At 37.4% G+C, this 21,771-nt stretch overlaps 1 protein-coding gene across 3 annotated transcripts in view; it reads right to left on the reverse strand.

Annotated features, from left to right (window-relative positions):
- PCCA (propionyl-CoA carboxylase subunit alpha) overlaps positions 1-21,771 on the reverse strand; it is a 251,751-nt gene that overhangs the window by 159,049 nt on the left and 70,931 nt on the right. For all 3 annotated transcript variants that reach the window (XR_014941909.1, XR_014941910.1, XM_015851501.2), the window contains exons 8-11: positions 21,368-21,404; positions 16,261-16,339; positions 8,362-8,464; positions 3,126-3,220 (exon numbers count right to left, since the gene is read on the reverse strand). Coding sequence is in view for 1 of the 3 variants with exons in the window: in XM_015851501.2 (XP_015706987.1) it covers positions 3,126-3,220; positions 8,362-8,464; positions 16,261-16,339; positions 21,368-21,404 (314 nt within the window). In the remaining 2 variants the exon portion in view is untranslated. The remainder of the gene's footprint in view (positions 1-3,125; positions 3,221-8,361; positions 8,465-16,260; positions 16,340-21,367; positions 21,405-21,771) is intronic.

Genomic DNA, 21,771 nt, shown 5'->3' on the forward strand with positions numbered 1-21,771 from the left:
CCCCTCCACAAAATCCCACTGTCATCCACACAGTTTACTTTCGAGTTATGTGCAATCAACTCATGAAAAGGATTGCTGAAAATCACTTCATAGTATTAAAAGTTCTTGTGCAGCTACCTCACTAGGTGGCCCAGGGCCACGTGGGCTACAGGCTGGGCATGCCTTGTTCTAAGGACTTGATCAAGGTGGATGATGATATGAATCTTATGTGACAGAACAGAATGGCAGGTGCTGTATCACCAGTGGAGATGATGAGGTGCTGGCACAGACTGTCCAGAGAAGCTGTAGATATCCCACGCTCAGAAGCATTCAAGGCCAAGTTGGACAGGACCCTGACCAACTTGGCCTGGTGGGAGGTGTCCATACCCATGGCAGGCGGTTGGAACTGGATGGTTTTTAAGATCTCCTCTCACTCAAACCAGCCTACAACTCTGTAAACAGGAAAGGCCTGAAATTGTACAGAGAAGGTTTAACAGCAAGGGTCCTGACATTAAGCATTTTGAGACACAGTCCTTAAATGTCAGTTCGCAGTGGATCAAATGTTTGATCTCTTTGACTGCCACAAACAAGGATAGTGCTGGGTGATTGTAGTGAATAGAAAAGCATTACAGTGGCATTTTTCCATAAGACCAGTTCAGATAGTTTAGTGGAAAGCCATAAGCATACTCAGGAAATTATGGTTGAACAGATAGCCAATCTGAACTCAAAACCAGAAAATGTGGTTAAAATCTAACTTTGGGCATCAACTAGATCAGGTAACAAAGTGCCTCTGATCAGCTGGATGTTCTTTCACCAAAGTGGTATGGCAAAATAAAATGCTTTAGAGAGCTTTTAGAGGTCCTGAAATGGCTAGAAAAGACACCTGCTCTGAACAAAGTTAAGAACAATCCATTGAGCTCCAGTTACTCAATAGGAAGTCAACTAATATTGTATATATTTACATTCTGCTGACCAATTCATTTTGAACTGATCATAAGGGATCAGTGCATTTTCTGATAAGCTGATGGGTTTTGTTTACCTAAATGGGGATGACTCCTTTCTTAATTGCCCTATGAGACTGAAAAATACAAAAGCCTAGCACTTTATTTTGCCAAAGCACACTGTCTCATAGCAACCATCTCTGAAAAGGAACAGAGAGGCTGAGATAGAAGGAACAAAAACTGAACCAAGAAACAACAGACAAACGTTACTTACCTGTTTATATTTCAACCTGTAAAGTGAAAAACCAAAAGAGGTCTGAAGTTAAAGCTGAAGACAAAATTCTTCTAAGTCACCAGAAGTTTTGCCCAGCTCTCTAAGTATGCCAGGAAACCTATGCTCAACACTAGATAAAAAACTGTCAGTACTCAGAAAATCTTACTATCCTTGCTTTCTGAAACAGACAGAGCAGGACAACTGACTATGGTAAAAGGGAATAAGCAAAGTATGTTAATCCCCTACTTGAGACAGGAGGATTGATCCACCACAAACACAGGGACTCCCTTCAATATTGTAAGCCCATCAGGGTGCTAAAGAGCAGAGCACTCCTTAAAAGACAAGCATGTTTGTTTTGTTTCATTTTAAAGCAAGACAACTTGCCTGGGAAAACCAGAGAATCAAACTCAAGATGATCTCATCAGGACATGTTTGATAAATGCATTAGCTGTTGTCAGCAAAATCATGAAAGACTATTTTCAAGCCCTATTGGTCCCCAACATTCTGTCTCTTAAAATCAGTTTGGTACATCAGAAAAAGCTACCACAGGCCTAAAGTGAATCAAAACACATCTGAGAAGAGGTCAGAGTTGCACAAAATACAAACAGCCAATAACATCCCTATCTCCTCAGCTTTATGCAATATAAATAAGGGGCTTTGACCTAGCCGAGAGATCTCAATGGCAGCTATCACATTAAATAGGAGAGGAAAAATATTAATAAACTAGTGAGGACAGCATACTTCCTCCACAAAAGATATGTCCAGGAGTCATTAATCAGTTAGGTGAAGTGAACCATCACTACTACCAGGAAGGATTCTGCAGTCAATTGAAAGCAGCTGTAACACAGATGTGGCTTCCAAAGCTGTCAATAAAGGGCTGGGAAGGTTTAAAACAGTGCAACAGAAGAATTTTCGTGCTAAATTTTGGAAGCTTTTGGCTTGCTCACACTCTTTTCTAGAGAAAGTGGTAAGAAAACTCACTGGCAATTCCAAAAGAGAAGCTCAAGAAAGTTAAAAGCTGATATTTCTGATAAAAGAAATGCTCTAGTTAGTCATGGTTGGCTGGTAATAGAAAGACATATCACTTCTTTCAATTCACCACAGACACAGAGCATGAGCAGGAAGCAACTTATATGTACTGCTGAGACAAAAAGCTCTCCTAAGTGCTTAGGTATACATATATGCACACACATATTATACTGGGACACGAAGCCTTCATATTGCATAAACAAAAACACAGTCAAAATCCTAGTCACAATACTTCCGAGAAATCCAGAAGAGCTACAGGAAGCAACAAAAGCTATTTAAGCATTTATTACTGGGTTTGCATCCTTGAATTCTTTTAAATTTGAAATCTAGGTCACACACAGCACCAGTCCCACCCACAGTGGTCTAGCATTAACTTGTATGATGCCTATAAAAAAACATCGATTAAATCACATGCTTTCCCTCATATCCTAAATTGTTACATCACAGTTCTGTGCCTTAAAAATGTCAAACCCACTCCAATTGATGAATCCATAATATAGGGAATTCCCACAAGCAGACTTACACCTCCATCTGATTTTCTGAAATCAGAATCTCCTACGGTAAGATCCGTATCTATTTTATACAAGATCATGAAAAAAATATAACAAAATATCATTTTTCTCTTTACAGAAGGACATAATTAAGAAAGATCCAGCCACCCTTTTAAGTACATTATCATCACAGAATCACAGAATGGCCTGGGTTGAAAAGGACCACAATGATCATCTAGTTTCAACCCCCATCTAGTTGCCAAACACCAGACCAGGCTGCCCATTATACTCAAATGGCTGTAACATAATAAAACATAGCAAGCCTTTTCTTTGCATCTTTTGTACAATGAAATCAGCTTTCCAAAAGTCTTTTCAATAACTATGTATCTGCATTGAGTCCAGTATACATACCTTGGAGCTTCCTCCACAACTTTCTGATTTCTTCTTTGAATAGAGCACTCCCTTTCATTCAACCACAAGGCATTGCCATGTTTATCTGCCAATACCTGAAACAATAACATGCTGCTATTAGCCCACAGATGAACGCATATGGTCTTTTGACAATATACTGCTATGATACAGCATTCAATCACTTTTTTTTTCCAATCAAGAAATAACTATTGGGGAAATATACTAGCAAAGGAAGATAATTGTATACAAAATTAGTTGAATGCTACTTCGAATTCTAAACAGGATTACTTCAAAGACATTCTGTAGTCTACATATGTCAAAGAGCACTCAGGTCTCGTGAGAGCTCCCAAACAAGTTCAGAATTGATAGAAGTGAGAAATCAAAAAGTGAAAAGTTACCATTTCAAGCCTCTAAAATTGTACTGCATATTGAAATACTCAGAATCACACTGTTAGCATTATTTTTTGTCAACAGAGGAGAGTAAAATCTTGAAGCATGTCAAATTTAGCTCTTGAATTACAGGCAAAAATTTTCAGCAACAACAGCTAATGGGTTTTCCTTAGTAGACTGAGCATCCTGTCTTTAACGACTAAGAACTCATCAGAAACTTTGAAATCTTTTGTCACTTCCTCAACATTTCCAATGGAAATTAGTGGTATCAAGGACTTTCTCAAAAACGGAGTCAACTACAGTTCTTGACTGCAGCTTCAGACCATGAAAGGGTTAAATATCCAATTGAATGCCTAGATCTAACTAACTATATTATACATTCGAGAAGAAAAGAAAAATAATAATAAATTTAAAAAAAAAATTCAGCATGGCAGAACTCTCAACTGATTCTGCAATTTCAAGCTGAAAGGAAAAGGCACTTTATCACTTTATGAATTCTTTTGTACAGTGCAGCCGTTTCAAATAGCAGGAGACAGGGCTGGAGGATTCAAGCAGACTTTTTCCCATCTTGTGATGTTGTACTCTATGCACTTATTCTTTGAACAATTTGTTTACTTGCAGACCACACCTGCTCCCTTGTTCCTTATAAAATTTTCCTTCTAATCCATTTTCTTCCATCTATCTTCCTGCTCTGATCTGCTGGAACCTGTGCCAATATTCATGCTTCATTCTTTAACATTGCAGTTCTACACTGAAAACAGACAAGATAAAAAAAAAATGGAGACAATCTTCTTCAAACTGTGTGAACTCAACCATATCTACTGACATTTGTGACAAAGAATCTGTATTATTCATTATTCCTCTTAGCACCACAGAGTGAGTATAGCACTAAGCAAGATGAATTTCTGCATCTATGACACCAATGTTTCCCGAAGCGTGAATAATCTGAGTCGATGTAACTGAAAATGAGGCACTGATCTCATGAAGGTAACTTGTGCACTGTGCAGCATCAGAGTGCTCTGCCCTCCTGAAGAATATGACTTATCTTTTCCTCAGGAATTTCACTGGGCTTCCATAAGAACCTTCTAGAGGAAAAATTCCTTAGAAAGAGCTCTACTAGAATGACACTACAAAAAAAGACATCGAGGGTTTCCTAAACGACAGGTTATCCCAAAGGCCTCTTCCTTGACCTCTGGAAGGTTCAGCAGCATGCAACTTCAGTCAAATGCTAGATTCCATAACCAACTCCCCTATGCAAAGCAAAAGAAAATTCAACAACATCTAAAGCAACTTCCTACTCTAGTTCTAAATCATCCAGTCCAGAACTAATCGCCACTGAGTTCTACAGAAACACACTTGGGAGAACAAAAGATTTTTTGTTCTTGTTGTTATCAAAACAGCAATTTTAGGGCATAGCATGGTAATGGTAGGAAAACTGCTGCCTTCCAAGTAGAATGATTCCTCATGAGCACTTCTGTTTTACCATAAAGACTACAGTTTACAACAGACTTCAACCTCACCAAAACAGAAACTAGAAAAGTCCTACAATGTTCAATGAAATTAAGCTGATGTGCTTCTCTCTCTCCTCCTTCTCTCTACTCCCCTACCCCCACCCAAGGGAATAATAAAATATTTTTCAAGCCAAGCAGTAAATATTTTCATTAATTTCATGACATTCCTTGTATCCTTCTGTTAAGGTATAGTATTTATTAGTTTATTGATAGTATTTATCCTTCTGTTAAGAAGGATACAACCTGTACCTTAAAATAAATACTATTCCATAATTCCAGTGGTTTCACTGGATACTTATTTCATGAAACAATTGTATTTCAGAAGACATTTACAGAAAATTGAGATCATAATCTCAAAATAAAGTGAAATTCCAGTGCCCATCTCAGTAAAAATGCATGTCACACCTAAGGCATTTTGCAAAATACCCTAATGTTCTTACAAGACAATGACCCGCTATACAGAGATGTTATTATAGTAGTTTATGTTATGTACAGTTACACATGAAAATAACTAAATATAATGTACCACAACTAACTTCTTCTGTATGATTCAGCTACATTTTATTTCCAGTTGCAGGTCTGCTATTTAGCCAAGTAATGGTTAGACACTCCAAGTATTTTTACTTTAAACTCAGATCCTTTATGTCAGATATTGCAGGACAAGACTTCAAATCAGTTCAAGCATAACGTCTATTTGGACTCTTTTTTCCTGTTGATTGTTTTAGCCTTTTCTCATGTTTTACAAAGTGATTGTTTTATAGCTAGACGCAGGAAACCCCTTATTTAACAATTTTAAATACCATCGCTTTGGAGCTATATGAGAATGTTAAAAAAGAGTTCTGTTTAAAAGTTACTGCTAACTCAGTAAATATTTGGCATCTGGTCTTGAACTGTTTGTATATTCAGTAGTTTGAAAACGAACCAAGGTCAATGTCCTAAAGCTGATTAAAACGTAGTTATTGCTACTATACTGTTACAAGGTACCATCAAAGTGTTTGTGTAAGGAAAACAACACTCACTGTATCTTTCTTAAAAACAAAACCAAATTATTGGTTATATAATAATAATGGCATAGCTACACTGTTTAATCCAGATGAAATTACTTGGTTGTTCTTAATTACAGTGCACCCAGGTTTTGAAGTAACCTTCATCTTAAACCTAAAGGAATCAAGACAGAATGCTAAATCTGGCCTCAGCTGATTGAAGTACCGAGGAATCAAATCTTATCTAACTTTAGTCATCAAAGAGTCAGTAGGAAACTGCTGAAAGTCTCTCTCTAAACAATGCAGAAAAAGGGGCACCTTCAGAAAGCGATGTATCCCTAATTTTCTCGGGCAGCAGAACTGAATCTCAGGAAGTGCGTAACTCTTTCCACTGACCAGAGGGGCAGCTTAGACAACTAGATTAGAACAAAGGGCCAGCTTTAAGAAGACTAAAAGAATCCCAAGCCAAAGAATGTACTTCATATTCAAGAAAGCACTTGAGTAAATGATCACACTTCTTCCAGTTCAACTGAATTTCAGTCCCTTGAAGACCAATCTCAAAAATGTCTAGGAGCCAAATTTATTTCACCCCCTAAATTCATTCCAAAATTATCTTCAGTCTCCCTGAAGGCACCTCTCTTTCATCCCACCTTGTAACCTAACTCAGTTTTACATGCAATAAAGCATTTATGGGCTAAATGTGTAAAGACAGAGAAAAATGGAACATTAAGTATACTGAGCTGTATATTAAAAAAAGAAAGAAAGAAAGAGAGGAACAAGGATATTTGTATCCAAAATCATTAGTCCTATCAAGACAGCAGAGTAAAGAGCTCTAGCAGCCTGAGTTCGTTTGTAAATGAAGATAAACACTGAAACTAAACATTTGCTATGTCTTGCCATGACCCTCTGAATGCGAATAGGTTGGGTTTAAATATCATTTTTGCAGACTGCTTCTTCATTTCACATATGCTTTAAGTTAGTCTGTGTGCACACGAGTTCTGAATTGAGATAGGAAAAAAAAAAAAAAGAAGAAGAAGAAACAACATCAGGTTTGAGTGGGCATATATTTGGCAGGGCAAAAAGTGTTGAATAGTTCTCTCCTACAAACCATTCTACACTGTCAGATTTGTTGTTTCATTCAGCTATGGAGCTACTGTCAAAAAACTTCAGAATCTCATTGTAAAGAAATAAGAGTAGTTATACTAAAAGAAAAAAAAAAAAAACCCTACATCATGCCACAGTTTAGAGTTTATATTTTGGATAAGAATTAGTGAAATCTCTGTCATGCAAACTGATGTACGCCATACAAATTTCTTGTCAAGAAAGAAAATTTCAAGGCTATTGACAGACAGTTTAGTTGCATACATAAAATTAAATACATTCCAAGTTTAAAACAAAACAAATACAGCTTTGTTAAAGAATCGGTCCAAAACAAACAAGTCTTGTTTCTGGTTTAATCTGGTTTAAGATCTGGTTTAATGCAAGATCCGGTTGAAGGCAAAAAGCAATCATAACCCAAAAAGTAGGGAGGATATATCTGACTTTGAAGATCTATGCCCGAAAAAATACAAATCATCTGGAGTTCACAAACAGCATCAGGTACTTCAGATACAAAACTAAAATTCTGACAAAATCACCTATAATTTGCAAGAAAAATGTTAAGCACTCCTTGCTCAGAGCGCAGGAATCAGGACCCTGAGTTCAAACTTCAGCTCTCAGAACAGATACCTACAGTCTCTCACATATATATGTGTGTATACATGTGTATATATTTATTTGTTTTTTCAATGAACTGAGTATGGCTCATTGTCTTCCTGCTAAAGAAAGGCTAGAGAATCAAAACAGGAAAGCTGCACTGTGTACGATAGCCATACAGTTTGAGCAATGGTTCAAGATACAGGAAAACAAGACTCTAGGACTTCTTTAGCCTAATGTTTGAAAAAATATTCCCTAATGCTTAATCAGGCCCACTGAGTACCATATTAAGGGTGAAAGGGCACCACAGTCTCCTAAACTTAGTTACTTTAAAATAAATCCCTGTTCTCCCTCTAAAACAAAATGCAGTACATCCAAGAATTGTGGAAATAATCACTGAACTTGTCTTTCACAGAAACAAAAAATAGGGCTACTCAAGGAAATTGCCACTGAAAACATGATACTCAAGGTTTCTATTAGAACAGGCGTGAAAGCAACCAAGGAAACTCTGCTAAATGAGGAACTTGGAATGTAATACATGAGCACTCCACACAGTCACGCTGTCTTCCCTCTTGCTTACAACATATCCATCATGAGCTTCAATTGGTTTAGCAGTTCAAAGCTTTTTAATTAAATAACAATAATAACAATACAAACCTGGATTTCTATGTGACGAGGGTTATCGATGAACTTTTCTATCAGTAAGCGATCATCACCAAAACTTGAAGCAGCTTCTTGAGACGAAAACCTAAAACCTTCCCTTAAATAACCAAAACAAAAAGACCAATCTCTATTTAATACATTAAGTCAAGTTCTGAAGCATACAAGAAGGAACACTTATTCATTCAAGTAATCTCTCACTTTTCGGTCAATGAATGTACATCTAAAAAACACATCATAGCATTTGATTCTATAATGAATGTCTTTTTCTTCAGTTACATAGAAAACAAGACTACATGTTCAAAACACAGAATTTCAAAGTGATTATAGAAAGTCTGTGTGTTAACAACGGTTGTGTTGTTTTTTTTTTCTTTTGTAGAAAACAGAATCAACACACAAAAAACAATAGTTAAAAAGGTCTTGTTATACAGAAGTAAAAGTGAAAGTCTGTCATGGTTTTGTAATTTTGCTATCAGTATCAGTATTCCACATCATAACATCATGTAAAGTATGGATACTTCTATTGAATGTGCAGTCCACAGAAGAAGACTACATATCCCAGAGAACAACAGGGTTAATGATAAGTCACAGGACCAGGACGCTGTATAATCTCGTTCCCAGGCTGGAGTGCCCTCCTTCTTCTTCTCTCGAACTGCTCGGAGAGTGGGAAGCGTTCCAGCCGTGTCGCCTAGAGTTCACAGTAGGCCTCTCGGTTTTCGGGGACTCTCTCTCTCTGTTTCGTTCAATTTGTTAGCCTCAATTATATTATATTGTGTTATCTTGTATTTCGGTATCGTATTTAGTAAAATAAGTTTTTCCTCCTTAGATTGTCGCTGTTTTATCCCACTCCCTTTTTCCCCCTCCTTTCCGGGCCCCGGGAGGGGGCCCACGGGGTGGCTTCCCCTGTCACGGGCATAGGTAAATCTAAGTAACCCGTGACAAAGTCACCCCTATTTAAGGTGGTTAAACTATCCTAAGACTTACAGTGGTTAGTTGTGTATTAGTTTGATGAAATAATGCTGTATACGTTGCAAATTCAACATCTGAACATACAACCTGAAAATGGAATACTTCACAGACAATAGATATGTACTTATACTTTTTCCCCACATTGAAGTACAACTCTGTTTTATACCACACATATTCTAAGTATTTCCCTCTGTTTTCTTTTTTAAAAACATGATTACTCAAAGATCATAAGATATGTGCCACATATAAGATATGTGCCACATGCCATCATAAGATAAGAGCCACAAAAATGATCCAAGGGATGAAGAACCTCCTCTTTGATGAGGGGCTGAGAGAGCTGGGGCTGCTCAGTCTGGAGAAGAGGAGGCTCCAAGGTGACCTGATAGTGGCCTTTCAGTATTTAAAGGGGGGTGATAAGAAGGACGGGGACAGACTAAGTGAAGAGAGATTTATACTGGACATAAGGAAGAAGTTCTTTACAGCAAGGGTGGTGAGGCACTGGCACAGGCTGCCCAGAGAGGGGGTGGATGCCCCATCAGAGACATTCAAGGTCAGTATGGGAAATCACCTACTAAAATGCAGTAATGTTGGTATTTTCACCCTGAACAAGAGCTACAGCAGAACTGAGTTGAAGTCTTTGCAACTCTTAAGTGCAGACAGGTTTGCAAACAAAACCTGTGTAACTGAACTGTGGGATAGGAAAATATACAGTATTAAGATTTTCGTAGTCAAAGGTACTTCTTTGCTTTCTTTCAAAACTGTAAAACAATATGCTTTGTAATTTTAAGAGTGATATTCTCAACCTACAATCTCTCATAAATTCATCATCTATTAAATGACTTATTGCAAGGGGACATTGAGATTTGTACACTAGCCAATCTGTCCAAATAAAACCATAATGTGATGTAACAAGCAATCACACACAACAGTTGAGATTACTGAAAAAGATTTGGAGCTGTTTTAACTCCCATATCAAAGGTTCTGTTTCTTTTTGTGAGCACTCTATCAGGCAGTTTTATGCACAATTGATTGCTTTTCCTTCACTGATGTGCTAATTAGAAATCTAATCAGCAATACTTGTTGAAAAAAAAAAATCAGGAGCCTAATTATCTAATCCATCTGTAAGTCTTTTTCAAATCACATACAGCAGAAATTACACAGGTATTCTGACCTGGTCTGTGCAAATGCGCTACCTCTGTTACCAAATTACTATAAACACTCTTAACCTTCCTTAAACAGGTTATCCCAACAAAAAGGAGATGGTCTGATCCTCTACAAACACAAGATAAAGTTTAAACTAGAAGAGAATTCATATTTGAAGCATTGTCTTTTCCACAAGTAGCAGCCCCTCAAGACTCACAGCAATCCCACTGCAGAGCCCCGCTACAAGTAAGATGCTCCCCATGCAGCATAACCACAGACTGAAGCCCTCAGTGAGTTCACAGATATCTTATAGATCACAAGAACAAATGCAGAATCCTGTACCAAGCACAGACTAATCTCCCTGCATCAGCACAGGCTGTGGAGCTGACTACCTGATTAAGATCCCTAGCATCGCAGTTTACAATCTCAAAGTCAGCGGTGTGCTCTGACAGAGATAAGGTCTAACTGGATACTGGGCTGTATCAGCTGCAGCACAGCCAGCAGAAGCGATGGTTCTACCAGAATTATTCAGTAACTGTTCTCTTTCATTCATTGCACTAGACCATAACTGAAATACTATATCTGGTTTTGGACCCATCCAGAATTAAAACAATATCGATAAGCGGAGATGAGGTCAATAGGGAGACAACAAGATGGGTAGACCACACAAGGAGAGGCAGGCTGAGAAAGGCTTGTTGAACCTGGACAATAGAGGAGGGTTCAATCTCACCTTGCAGGTTTCCAGGACCCAACTGGAGAAACTTCTAAATAGCACACTTCAAATTCAGTGCTGACCCAGCTCTTATCAAGAAGTTGGATGAGAACTTCTACATCCCTTAAAACGTGAATGATTCTATAGGGGAAAGAACAGGATGTCTTCCAGGTTCCCTCTCTCCCTACAGCACAGTTCCAAACTTCTCAAAAGGGAATCATTAGAAGATAATTCAGCACAAATTTCCAACTCAATGATTACTGTGTTTGCAGCTGAAGTTTCTAACTAGAAAAAAAAAAGTCTAATTTTTATCAATAAATTTATGGAATTTAACATATAGATGAGCAGTTCTGGTACAGTGATTTCTGATCCTGGAACTACATGTTCACTTAAGTCCCTTTGTATGTAACAATCCATCACAACCTCGCCCCAAAACTTTGTCCTTTCCTAAGAACAGGTTTAGTGTCCTAAAGTGAAATCCTTTTCAAAGTTTGCAGCAGACTATTTGAAGCCATAAAGCCAGAGACTCAGTTATAAGTGCAAGTGTGAAGTTTGAGTTTTATAATCATGGAAGTCTTTGAGACAAAAGGTCTGCTGGGACCTAATGGGACACCTGTTTTGACAGGGGAAACATTTCTTGGCTCATAATCTGGCAAGATTGATTGAGAGAGATTTAAACTAAGATCCGTCAGAGGGGGGGAATTTGAACAGGAAAAGAAAATATATGACCTCTGGAAGCAAGGTCAGACTCCATAGGGAGATTATAGAACTGCAGTTCACATATGCAGGGAGAAAATAGAAAAGATAAAACCCAGCTTGAGTTGATGCTGGCCACTGTAGTGTTAGAAAACCAGACAAATGCTGTTATAAGAATGTTCACAGCAAAAGCAGGTCTAAATAAAATAGGACTAATACTTGAAGCAAATAGTCACCTAACAAAAGACAATGAGGAAAAGGCAAAGGTAATCAATACCTTTTTTTTGCCTCAGTCTTAATGTTAATGATGGATCTTGGGCTGCCCAGTCCTCTGAATTGGAGGACCATGAGTGGAAGAGTGGCGACTTTTTACTTGTGGTCACTGAAATTTAAAGGGACCTTTTGTATAATTTGAACGTTCGTAATTGCATGGGCCTGAAAAAATTCCCCAAAAAACACAAAAGGAGTTAGCAGACAGTATAGCTGGATGCTTCTCAACAGTTTGCCAAGGTCCTGGGAGTCTGTCGAAGTCCCTGATGAGTGGAAGCAAGGCAGTGTTATACTGTTCTACATAAAGGGTGCTCTAAACTACTTAGTCTAAGCTAGGTTCCTGGAAAAGTTATGGAGAAGATAATCCTGGTGGATATTGAATGGCATTGAAGCAAAGCTTTTATTGGACAAAATCAACATGGGTACATCAAGGAAAAGTCCTGTCTTTGTAATTCAATCTCTTTTTTACAATATTCGCCCGCTTAAGAGGATGGAGCGGACCTAATCTTTTTGTATCTTAGTAAAGCCTCTAATACCACATCTCAGAACACCCTTCTAGACAAATTATCCAAATGTGAGATAAACAGGTTCAGGCTGCACTGGGTGATGAACTGTCTAGGTTCAGGCTGCACTGGGTGATAAACTGTCTAAAGAATAAGGCTCAAAGTGTCATAGTGAATAGGGCTACTTGTGGCTGGTGGCAAGTCATTAGTGGCGCTTCCAGGAATCAATTCTAGGGCCAGTCCAGCTCAGCATTTTTATCGATGGTCTAGATGCAGAAGTAGATTCAACAAAGACTGAATATCTTCAACATCTTCTGTGTTATCTTCAAAGATAAAAGCTGGGTGCACCTAGTGAAGCAAAATACAGGAACAGTCTGAGAGGTAAGTGGCTGAGGAGCAGCTCTGCATAAATGGATCTAGGAGTAATGGACAACAGCAGACTCAATATGAGTGAGCAGTGTACCCTGACAGGACTGGAAGACATGTCTAATGAGGGGAGATTGAGGACCCTTAGGCTGTCTAGACTAAAAAAAAAATAAAATAAAAAAATAAAGAAGGCTCAAAGGCAAATTCACTGATCTCTGCAAGATTCTTAGGAGATGAAGTGCAGAGGGAGGTGTTAGTCCTAGTAATTGATGATGAGAAGTGTGCGGACAGCACAAAGCTGCACCAGGGGAGGTTCAGACTGGACATGAAGAAAAACTTCTTTAGTTCTTTACTGTGAGAGTGGTCGAAAGCTAGAAGGGGCTTCCTAGAAAGGTCATTGATGACCCAAGCCCATCAGTGTTCAAGGGCTTTTGGACAATGTCTTTAATAAGATACTTCAACTTTTGGCTAGATCCAGATAGGTAAGCCAGTTGGACTTCATGACTGCTGTAGGTCCCTTCCAATTGAATTATTCTATTCTATGTCACAGAATTGCAGAATGTCAGGGACTGGAAGGGACCTCAAAAGATCTTCTAGTTCAACCCCTCTGCCAGAGCAGGAACACCTAGATTAGATACACCTGGACATTTGGAAACATCTACTTGGGTAACACCTAGATATTTGGAAAGCACTTTCAGAATGGGATTTCTAGGATACAAATATAGCAGTCCTTTATATACCATAACAGAGTAAGAATGTCTAACTCTAGCAATACAAGAAAACTTTTTTATAAAAACACAGTAGCATCAGTTTCTCTGGCTACAAGGAACATACAAACCTTAATTCACAGTAAACTGCTCTTCAGAGATCAGGATTTCATTCTCAGTGCAATTTCAACTGTGTAACAGTTATTTTAAAAAAAAGGCATCCTGAATTCAACTTATCCAAACCAAGATAATGATATGGGAATATATTACAGCGGTAATAAGGTTACTTTAATTTCAGGTCTGTATTAGTGACTTAACCTGCATATAAAATTCCACACTAGCACTTGACTCAAATTTAGGGGAAAAAATGGAATGTAACTGAGATATGAAGAAATCTCAAGAAATATAATGGCAGATATCCCCAAAGAAAGAAGAACATATCAGCCTTCCACAATCACACACTCTTGAAGAGCTGTTTCAAGAAAAGTTACAAGAATGATAAAACAGTATTCTAGTACTTCTGTTTAGAAATATAACTGAATATGGTGGAAATATTAGATACAACAGGAGTTATAACTCCTAGAATAATCTAACAATTTTCATTACCTGGGCTACTTAGGAGATGTGGAAGGTGAAGCATTAGTAAGATACCACAGTGAACAATTCTGTAACAACATGAATTAAGTCATTCAGGAAGGTCTTTTCCCTTTCTGGTGGCTATTTATATGTTGCATCACCATTACAATATTAAGCTCCCTCCACAGCCAATTAAGACAAGGGAAATTTTCAGCTATTCAGAAAATCCAAAATAAATTTTGAGTAAAATGAGTTTATATAAGATTTGTTGCTGGTTTTGTTTTGTTTTGTTTTCCAAATATAGCATTTGGAATTCATCCCATTTGGCAACACCAAAGCCAGTTTCCACATCAAAATACTACCGAGAGTCCTTCATAGTCATCTTGGATGTAGGAGCCCTGAAATATAAAAGGTCATTCAGATACTGGCTTCTCAGGTCTGCCAATGGCAAAAAAAACAGGCTTTGGGGCATTCTTCTTATTTGGTTTTTTGTTGTTGTTACTTTGGGGTGGTTGTTGTTTGTTTTTTTTAAGATTACATAGATTTTGATTCAGCAAGAAAACACTGTGTCAACCAATTTACAAGTATTACAGCTGTCTGATAACATTGTTCTGCCACTAATAACTTGAGTCACCTTCAGAACACTCAGTCAGATGCTCCTCTTCAGTTAAATGAAAAGGAAAAGCCTTAATTTTATAAAGCAATTAATGGACATATACAACAAGCCATTTACAACCCCATATATTTCTTCAAATGTTTTATATATATTTATGTATCTTATATAAATAATAATGTTCTATCATCAGTTCTCTTAACTAATGTTCTGAAACAAGTATTTTGCCACATATGTTTTACTTTCATCACTGCCTACCTTTAACTATTAAAACAAGCATTTCTACTTGATATTAGTCAGTAACTACTGTCAATCTGCAACTCAGTGCATGTGTTCTCTCTCACAGCACTTTAATACTACTCTATAATATTACACTGTAAAAATAAAGCTAACGTAACTATGTTTTATCTCCATTCTCAAGTTTTGAGACAGGAGCAACAGAAGGGAAAAAAAAAAAAAAAAAAAAGAATAGAGAACAAAAAAACATGCCAAAGAAATTATACAGGCAACTAACAATTAAACCAATGGAAACTCCAATTATACTATTATACTTCAAGCTCATTCCACCATGTGGAAAAGAAAACATTTAGAAAGTTACCCCCTTTTAGATTAAATAGCCTTTTTATTACATATCTTTGAAAAATCCTACAATGAGTTTTTTCTTGTAACAGTGGCACAAGTGGTTGGAACCAGACTCTTCATTGTCGTAACATCAGAGCAGAATAGATCATAATCAGATCCAATCAGTAATGACTATCCTACAGGGTTTACGATTCAGAAAAGCATTAAAATGTATGAAAGTGTGTGTTTAAACAAATCTTCAGTTTCAAACAGGCAAAAGCACAACATTTTGCAGAGACAAATATTTTAAACACATGCTATTAGAGCACATTCTGGAAATGCTGTTTCCAAACATGAATAATCAGTCTCATCAACTTTAACAGAGCTAATGGCTCACATTAATGTTTGAGAAGCAAGGCCAATAAAAACTCTACTGAACACAAAGACAATTAATACATCAGCATTCTGGAAAGCATACAGTAAAATATTATTTTACAGTGCAAATTTACAGTCTGACATTGGATTAGAAAGGCAGTTGCAAGGGCTGCATTTTTACACAAAATAATGGACCATGTTTCCAGGTTAAAGCAAAAATTAATTTAAAATACACACACACCAAAGTATCAAAATATACCACTCACTCTACCAAAGGGAGAAAAACAAGTACTATCCAGTTTCTGTTTAACATTTCATATCTGCTCAACTGTCAGCTCACAGTGGCTTAATGGGACTTCAGTAACTGCAGCATTCATCAAGGCAAGCTTTTGGACAGCATCTCACCTGGTCTCTTCATCATCCCAAGCGATTCGCATGCCTTTCCCACCACCACCTGCTGAGGCCTTGATCATGACAGGGTAGCCTAACAGCGGGGAACAATTAGACAGAAGTTCAAACTTTGATCAGTTGGTCATAGAAACATGACAACTGACCACATGTCCAATAATGCTAGTAGACAATAACTTCGTTTATTAAAATGCTTCTTGTTTGCAGAGAGAGGAGAGGTTTTTCTTCCCAAGACTTAGCTGTCAGTGCAATGATTTCTAAAGCCACCAAAAGGCTGCCTTTTCCATTTCATTTATATTAAATAATTTAAAAAAAAAAAAAAAAAAACCCTGAATGAATTATTCTCAAGCAACAAAATGTTTCATGAATAAAAACACTCGACCTTTTTAAGCTCACATTCTTTAGAAACAAGTCGTTTCTTTGCTACCGCACAAATAAAATATCTCTGTGATAAAAAAATAATTATTAGCAAGAATAGCAAATCTTCATAAATCACCGGTCAAGAGGTTCAGTAAACTAGCCTGTACCTAATTCAACACTTCTGCAGCAGTCCATTTTAAATAACAGAGCATCTCCAAAGAGCTATGCTGCTCAGATACCATGCAATATGCCTCAGAAACATTGTAAGCATTGTACAATAATGATCTAAAATAAAGCACTTTTTTCTCACGTAGTATAAATCTAACTGCGCAAAACCAGCAATGTTTCACTTTTGAAACACAATACCGTAATAGGTATGTGTATCCTGTAGTACAGTACGCTTTCAATTCAAAACAACTTCATAAGACAAATCTCTTATTCATATCAGTGAACATCACCTTTCTCCCAAGTGTGTATATGGGAACTTGAAAGTTAAGGATATGCTTAGAATGCTTTTGATGTTTCTATGATAGCCAAAATAATCCTTATACTTTTGGTCCCCAATACTATTAATGAAATTCACAGAATTAAGCCAAGAGACCAGATCTTATTGTCTGACAAGAAAACGCCAGCCAGTCCTTGCAAATTGAAGATATGTTCCTAAATCAGGCTTTAATCCGGGTACACTTAAATATAGTTCCCTAATAGAAAATGGTCAGGTCTGCTGTCACATGTATAACTAATGCTTACAGTTTTTCTGAAATGCAGATCTACTCATACCATGTCAAGAGGCAGTGATAAATCCCTCCCGCCTCCTCCGCAAAGTCATTTAAAGGAAGGAGGTTCTCACAAGACGTTTAAAAACAAGAGCTGGAAATATCTCTTGCTTAGAAAGACTGAAGTGGACTCAAACAAAAAGAGACGTGATGCAAGCATAAGAAACAAACACAGAAGTGTTAACTGGAAGGCAGAAACAGTATAAGAGAATGCTGAGTAGACAAAAACAGCCAAAACTCATCAGTAAAATAGCTCCCCACATAAAATGTAATTAGAGGAACCCCACACTACAGAGCATTTGCGTAGCTGAAAGCTGTTGGGAGGTAACATATAGCCATATGAAGGCACAAATCTCAAGTCTATACAGGCAGGGATAACCAAAACTCTGTAAAGTTTCATGCTTCAGAGCCTGAAGTAATCTTTACTTAGAATGTTTATAGTAAAGACCAAAGAGAAGCATTCAAGGAAGTTTGCTAGACAATGTTACATTTTCCTCTCAAGAGTCTGATGCTTCCCACAGAGGGGGATGGGATTATGCAGACTACAGTGGGTCTGATCCAGACTCTTATCAATGATTTCTAATGCCTCTATAAATTCAGAGCTCTAGATTTCATGCAGGAACAGTGAAGTCCAACTCAAATTCATGAAACACAGTCTGTATGTCATCTACATTAGAGAAGTTTATCAATGTTGTAGTTGGTTCTGCAGACTCCTGGTAACTGCTACGCTACTGGACAAGCATTGAAGTAACACAAAAAGTAAATCCTATACAATTTTCAAGCAAAAAGTGAGATCTTGAGTGAATTAATACCACCTAACTTGCAGTGCTTATGGCAATGCTATGGTTCTGTCCAACTCTGAAAGTCTGTAATTCTGAAACAAGCAGAGTCTTAAGCATTATTACGATCAACACATTATGGCAATTTCCACCATGTAATCTATCTTATCCAGTGCTACATGTACTTTAAAAAAAAATAAAAATCATCCTTTGGTAATTTTGTAATACAGAACATCTAAGTTTTTTTATCACAGCTCACTTCATTAAATTATCAGACAGTATTCAAGGGCCTGTGGTATTACTCACTAGTTTCAGGAACGCTTAAGCATTTCTATCCCCCACCACAGCCTTATGTATATCGATCAAGCGTTGATCACACTCTTATGCAAAGCAATTAAAAATTCCAGAGAGGAAAATAAAATAGACAAAATCAAAGCACTGTTTGGTTTTTAAAAGATACATGTTGGTTTTTAGGAATAAAAGGAAAAACTGTTTCATAAGCTGAGATGTCAATTAGCCTCAAAATATGGGGATTTGAGCTTATCTAGACATAGCTGATCTTTGATGGATACATAGCTGATCTGTCCTAAACCAAGGAAGGTCTCAGTGAATTTAACCTTTGCATAGTTACTGAGTATACAATGCCAGGATCAGGAAATGTTCATCATTCTCCTGACCACTTCTGCACTACTCAGCAGCAGTCAAAACTGCTAGACTGGTTTGGATCATTGTGGGAAGAGAGAGGCAAGCAAACCAATTCTAATATCATTTATAAGGTCCCATAAAGATAACAATAAATTGCCTTACAAAGTTGATATGTTTTGAGTCAGTGCTAAGTTTTCACAACCCTTCCTTAAAATAGACACCAACTTACATGAGTTCAAATCATTCCAAAAAGTAAACTTTCAGAAGTTTCGTTGATGCTTTAGAAATCAAGAAGCTGGCAGCTCTTAACATAAATATAATGGAACATTATATTTATGGGCCATTATAAATGGACGCAAAAGCAGCATGGGAAAAGATCCAGTGTGATGAAGTACTTGAGAAGAGGTAACAAGAAAAGAACAGCCCACACAGACAAACACAAGAAGAGCAACTGTAAGAAGGAATCTCTACAGCAGTGTGCCGGAACCTCTCCCAGTAGCCAACTTAGCCTAGTATCTTTGCAGCATCTATACTTCACAACTTGGGAGAACACATCTCAGATGGGGGGTGAAAGGTAGTTTTTCTTCACCTGCACTTATAAAAATTCTTTTCCATAAACAAGATACATTGAAATAGTTAAATTAAATGTGTCTTGGCCCTGGTGTCATACTCCACTGCTACTGGGTCTCTGGAGAAAGCAGGAAAAACCAATGCTAGTATGAGAACATTAGACAATGTTTCAGAGCTTTAAGTAATGATCCACAATGAATTACTAATTTAAAAATAAGAAAAAAAAATTAAGCACTCTTAGAATACTTAGGCCCTACATGTTGATTTAAAAATAATCTGAAAGTATTCAATGATTGAGTGTCTTGTCATATACACAGGACACTGTACACCTAGAGACTTAGAGTTTAAATTCATCTTATTTTAGATCCCCCAGAATTACAAATCATTTGGCTTGTCTCTGGATCTGTGGTCATAAGACTGAAGGCTAATGAAACCGATCAGTCAGTCACAACAAAGGTGAAAACAAGCTAGAAAGGACAAATTTCTTTCACTACATGACATCTACTTTTTCATACAGTGGTTTTAGAATTTTCCATCTAAACAAAATATACCACCCAGGCATCTGTAATCAGCTTTAATATCTGTGGATTTAAGACTGCCTTGATATAACAACCCCCAAAGTGATGCTTGATATCAAAAACAAGAACCAGTCAATAGAACGCTGGAAGTTAGAAGAAATTAAGCAAGAATTAATTTTCAAATGTGTCTAGAAAGCCATCAGATGCCTTCCTACATAAAAGATTCTAAGGCAATTTGAAGGAAATCCAAAAAAAAACGAGTAAACTGACCAGTGAAATGAAACTGAACCCATATAAATTCATAATACTATACATGCCTCTTTAAGCACTAAAAACCAATTTTATTTGCCAGTTCTCCTCCTAATAGTTTGACTGATAGCCTCTTCCTTTTGTTTCTGCCTGTGTGACAGTGATCGGTCATGATCTGATTTCCCAAAAGGGACAAAGGCTGACCCACAGAAATGCTGAGTTGGGTGGTGTCGGCCTACCAGACAGCCAGGCCCACCATGAGAAGCTTCAGCAGAGTTAACCAGAGCGGGCTAAGAATACAGCTTACACTCAATCTGGAAAAGTGTTTCAGCGGTGAAGAATTGCTCGCATCAGTGCAAGTCCCAGTTTCTATCTGGCATTAAGGCACAGATATAGCTTTTGGCAAAGGATACACATACTTGAAGTGGGTTCCTAGAACTATAGAACTGATGAATTTAAATAGCTACTTATGCCTACTGTCTCTTAACAAGATGGGAAAAAAAATAAAATAAAACCAAGAAAAATCTCTTAACGCAGTAAATTCTCCTTGTGGAACACATTTAAGAACACGTGTAATTTCAAGCATATGGTTAAACATTTTCAAAAATATTAAAGCTCTACTAAATAAAAGCCAAAACTCATTAAGCACATATTACACTTAAGGTTCAGCAAAACAAGTCCCAGACAGTTTGCTGGTTGCTCTTTTCACCAGTCTTTAAGATGTTCAGAAGCTGAGCAGTGACTTTGTTTGGGAAAGCACAGAAGAAAGGATGGTGGTGTGGGAGATATTAGAGTCAGGCGCACTACACACAGTGATGAAGAATGACGATCATGACATCACCGGTGTCAGCCTCCATATAGGGAGAAACGCACCACGCTTAGCTTCTGTAAAAAGAATACCATGTCCAATTGCAGATAGATATGATTTGAAATAATTCCTTTAGCAAGCTGATTACTCCATATCACATGCATTCCACAAATCATGGCTGCACTTGTTCTGTAAAGTCAAGTTTGTAAAGCTAAAATGTGATGATTAAAGAGACAGGGCGATAATATCTAGATTCTTCCAGCCCTATAGGCAACGGGGAACTTAAACACTATTAAAACATTATTTGTTCTATAGGGATTACTTATTACACATACAATTTAGTCAACCATGTCTGCTGAGAGGCACACAAATCCCACCATAGCTAATTTAAGAACTTACCAATTTCCCTTGCAATTCTGACAGCTTCATCTGCATCCTGTAAAAGCAGGAAATGAGACCCAACGTTAATCCCATCAGCCATTGCACTATGTCCTCGGGGCAGTCATATATTGCACTACTGTCTCCTCTGATTCATTTAATGTTTGATTTTACAACCTTCTGACCCTTTTCAGCCAGAGGAATGTAAAATTAATACCATAAGTGGAATGTAAATTCTACCTCATCATTAGTATACTGAGAAACCCAAAGCAATGAGGAATCAGCTGACAGGAAACACAGCCGGGATTGCAAAACGATTTTCTGCAGTTGTAGGAATTTAATGCTAGAATTTAGAAGTTTACAATCAATAATGGTTCATAAATCAGATCGTTAAAGTTTGTCCACCGCCAGCTTGTTTCTGTCCT

This window comes from Coturnix japonica, chromosome 1 (genome assembly GCF_054131305.1).
Source record: "Coturnix japonica strain WE chromosome 1, WE-NBRP24, whole genome shotgun sequence".
NCBI lineage: Eukaryota > Metazoa > Chordata > Aves > Galliformes > Phasianidae > Coturnix > Coturnix japonica.